At 55.6% G+C, this 2,090-nt stretch overlaps 1 protein-coding gene across 1 annotated transcript; it reads right to left on the reverse strand.

Moving 5' to 3' along the window:
* Positions 1-40: 40 nt before the first annotated feature.
* Positions 41-2,090, reverse strand: NPM3 (nucleophosmin/nucleoplasmin 3). Its single transcript, XM_081157626.1, has 6 exons — positions 1,954-2,090; positions 1,548-1,633; positions 1,180-1,299; positions 1,000-1,093; positions 486-613; positions 41-393 (listed from the first exon to the last, which is right to left on the reverse strand). Exons 1-5 carry the CDS (start codon positions 2,069-2,071, stop codon positions 495-497), a joined length of 537 nt encoding a protein of 178 aa, XP_081013752.1. The 5' UTR covers positions 2,072-2,090; the 3' UTR covers positions 41-393; positions 486-494.

The raw sequence follows: 2,090 nt of genomic DNA on the forward strand, positions 1-2,090 counted from the left end.
GAATGCCACCCCAGCAGGGAGATAACGTGACACAAATGAGTTGCAAAAAAAACTGGACACCACTTTATTTCACCCTTTATCCAAAATGTAAAACATGTTTAAAATGTGTAGTCCTGAGCTTCAGATGCTGACCTCCAACCTCAAAGGCAAGTGGGAGAGAGGGTCAGGACAGGACAGTTCAGAGTTCCTCCCACTCCTGGAGAAAGGGGAAGCCCCAGGCATGGTATAGAATTAGAACACCAGGGCCCTATGGAGAATAGGACCCCCTTTCTCCTAGCACCAGCCCAAGACCCCCCACCCCCACCCCTCTTCTTCAATGAAGAAGACATTTAAAATTCTTGATACTTGTACAGCAATGTGGTGCATGGCATGTATGGCAGGCAGCTAGTTGACCTGAGGAGAGCAAAGAAAGAATCAGCATCTAGGCCTTCATCTGCTCCTCCTGCCCCCCCAGAACCTGCTGGGCACCCTGCCCTCCCACTCACCAAGGAGGGCTAGGGCATGCCCCTCTGCTTCTTGGCAGGCAGGATGGGGCACAACTCAGCTTCCTCCTCCTCCTCACTCCCCTCTTCTTCGCTCTCTTCTTCCTCAGAAACATCATTGCTGACAGTAACTGGTGTACACACAAGTAGTAAAGGCAGGGGGAGATGGTTAAAGCCAGATCTCCTTCATACTACATGTCATTTATTCATGCACTGTGGTGCTACACTTGCAGGGCCCTGACCTCCCAGAACTTATGGTCTAGATGGGAAGAACCTCAGATACTAAACTGGGTTACAAAGAGCCAAAGGATTACACATCACTGGAGCTGGAAAAGCTGGGGTAGGTTCCATGAAGGAGGTAGGCATGAGTAGGACAGAAAGTGGAGGCCACATGCATGCAGAACCTGTTATGGCAGCTACACTGGGAGATAAGGCTGGGATGGGGCAAGAGTGTGGAGTCAGGAAGGGGTGGAGACCTAATGCAGAGTCCACTGAAGGCAAAGGAGAGGACTCTCACCAATCTGATGTCGCCCAGTGATCCGCACAGGACCAGAACCTGACTTCAGGCGGAAGGTTACAGGAGGTTGAAGCTGGAAGTCATCCAAACTTAGCTGGGAGAAAGACAAGGATGAAGGCCTAGCCCACTCCTGCCCTCTTCTTCCCTGTCCCCCTCCCCACGGTATGGCCAGGAACTCACCATGGGTTGGCAGGACAACTTGAGGTTGGCCACAGGGACAGCAATCTCCTGGTGGTCATGGTTCCGGGCAACAACTTCTACCACATTACACTCATCTTTGGCCCCCTCGGTAAGGCAGAGCTGGGAAGTGTACACAAGGCCATGGGGTCTCCCCAAGCAAGTGTTGACACCACAGTGGAGGCATCTACCCTAGAACCTGCCCAGCCTCAGGAGTCTCAGAATTACCTGGCGATGGGAGTAGGCCATTGGGGAGGTTGGGCAGAGGAGGTGACTCCCAGGAAAGGAGAGGTTGGGGGTACGGGTAGAGGCCCACCGGTTGCCTGCTCAGGTCCAGCTATTCACCACCGCCCCCTTTCCCCATCCCTCACCATGGTCAAAGCCAGCATGTGCTCTGCATCATCCTCTTCCTCTACCTTGAAGGTGAAAGAGCGGGTGTGGCCGGAGAGCTCACAGCCTAGAAGAGATACTTGTGTGAGTGTACCAGGTGTGTGTGCATGTACGTGGGTAGAATGGGGGGTGTTTCACCAAACTCCATCAAGTGCGGCCATAGACTGACCACCCATCTACACGCCCACTTCTCCGGAACACCTGGGGCGCTCAGCCCTGAGCACCGCCCAGCACAGCTGGGGCAGGGGTCTCGCCCCCCACTTCTGCTCCAACTGCCGCGCGCGAGCCCCCTCCGCCCCCACCCACGTCGTGCACCCAGCTGCATTCCTGTTGCTCAGGCCTTCCTCTTACCGCCCCAGGACTACCCTCATCCCCTTTGCTCAATACCGAAGAAAAAACTGTCCATAGTGACCGGAGCTGGGGCCCGCAGCCCCACGACACCCCCGGCCCGTACTCGGCTCTCCTGACTCAAAAACGCTAAAGCGGTGGCGGCGCCGGCGGCCATGCTGCAAGGGCCGCCTGGG

Source organism: Miniopterus schreibersii, assembly GCF_964146895.1.
Source record: "Miniopterus schreibersii genome assembly, chromosome: 14".
In the NCBI taxonomy this organism is placed as follows: Eukaryota; Metazoa; Chordata; class Mammalia; order Chiroptera; family Miniopteridae; genus Miniopterus; species Miniopterus schreibersii.